This window comes from Priapulus caudatus, unplaced genomic scaffold (assembly GCF_000485595.1).
Source record: "Priapulus caudatus unplaced genomic scaffold, Priapulus_caudatus-5.0.1 Scaffold448, whole genome shotgun sequence".
NCBI lineage: Eukaryota > Metazoa > Priapulida > Priapulimorpha > Priapulimorphida > Priapulidae > Priapulus > Priapulus caudatus.
Genome location: NW_014577509.1, coordinates 36,456 through 38,045, shown reverse-complemented (window position 1 = coordinate 38,045; position 1,590 = coordinate 36,456). Strand labels below are relative to the sequence as shown.

The 1,590-nt window shown below is 36.5% G+C and overlaps 1 protein-coding gene across 1 annotated transcript in view; it reads right to left on the bottom strand.

The window, feature by feature from the left end:
- Positions 1 to 380: 380 nt before the first annotated feature.
- The window catches only part of LOC106810523 (alkaline phosphatase-like), a 12,064-nt gene continuing 10,854 nt past the window's right edge, over positions 381 to 1,590 (bottom strand). The window contains exon 10 of the mRNA XM_014813903.1: positions 381 to 644. Coding sequence (XP_014669389.1) covers positions 516 to 644 — 129 coding nt within the window. The 3' untranslated portion in view covers positions 381 to 515. The remainder of the gene's footprint in view (positions 645 to 1,590) is intronic.

Here is a 1,590-nt window from a genome sequence, read left to right as displayed (position 1 = left end):
ATATATATATATATATATATATATGTATATGTATATGTACATAGTTATTTGTCGTCGTAACTGAACGGCTCGTGTTTCCCTCTCAAGATGGTTCCGTGACAGAACTAGATTCGATAAAATTGGTCAACAAAAAGAGAGCAGAATATATAGATATAAAGATATATATCGCATTATATTATAGTGGCCAGTAGATATGAAACTTAAAGTCTCGTACGACTATATTAATATGGATCAAGAAACAATCACTGATGGCAAAACATTTGCACGCGATCTATCGATAATAAGCAAACATTTATATAGTTTTATAATAATTATATATTTAATTCATATATATTATTTATTTCAATATATTTCATAGTAATGACATTTAACTATTTCACTTTAATAGTAGCTAATAAATAAATAATAATAGCTTATTAATATATTGATTATGTCGATTTTGACATATGATATTGATAACTGGTTAACCTACATACAGGCTGGGAAGCGCCACATTAAGGCTTCGAAACTTGTTATTAAATATATTGATTTAATACTATGAATATGTTTACAATGGCTAAATACACTAATCCGTTAGTGAGTCTGTGAGCGACGGCTGTTCCCGTTGGGTCGACGCCTGAATCTCCAGTTGAGCAAATCCCAATCTGATAGAAAACAACAACAAAAGGAGTGTTACCAGTATAATATATAAGGGGTAGAGGGGCAAGAGGGACAGAGAAGGGGGTAGAGGAAAAAAGGTAAATTAGGAATGTGATATTGGCGACGACGACGACGACGATGACGACGACGACGACGACGATTATGATGATGATGATGATGCTGTTGTTGACGGTGCTGATTGTGATTATAATAGTGAAAACCATGACAGGTAATAGTAGAGAGGGGGATAGATAGATAGATAGATAAATAAATAAATAAACAAATATATATATATATATATATATAGAGAGAGAGAAGAGATAGATAGACAGTTAGATAGATAGATAGATAGATAGATAGATAGATAGATAGATAGATAGATAGATAGATAGATAGATAGATAGATAGATAGATAGATAGATAGAAAAATAGATAGATAAATAGATAGATAGATAGATAGATAGATAGATAGATAGATAGATAGATAGATAGATAGATAGATAGATAGATAGATAGATAGATAGATAGATAGATAGATAGAGAGATAGAGAGAGAGAGAGAGACACAGAAAGAGAGAGAACTGGCGAGAGAGAATACACAATCCTAACCCAAACGCATTCGATCGTGATGCGAAATATGCGAGGTATGACCACCTGGTGGGTTTGTTGTTGTGCGTGGAAACCGCCGCCCGACCAATCTACTACGTACAGATGAAAGCACGGCCTCTAACAGTTAATATCCTGCGTCACATGGACTTCCCCTGATGCAAAGGAGGGCTTCCATACGGATCGAACTGGTACACCTACCTTCGCACAAGCAACGTCTTCTTCTTCGCTTTTCCGATCAACCACCACCACCACCACCACCACCACCACCGCCGCCACCACCACCACCACCACCACCAATATCGCCACCACCACCAACACCACCACCACCAACACCATCGCCACC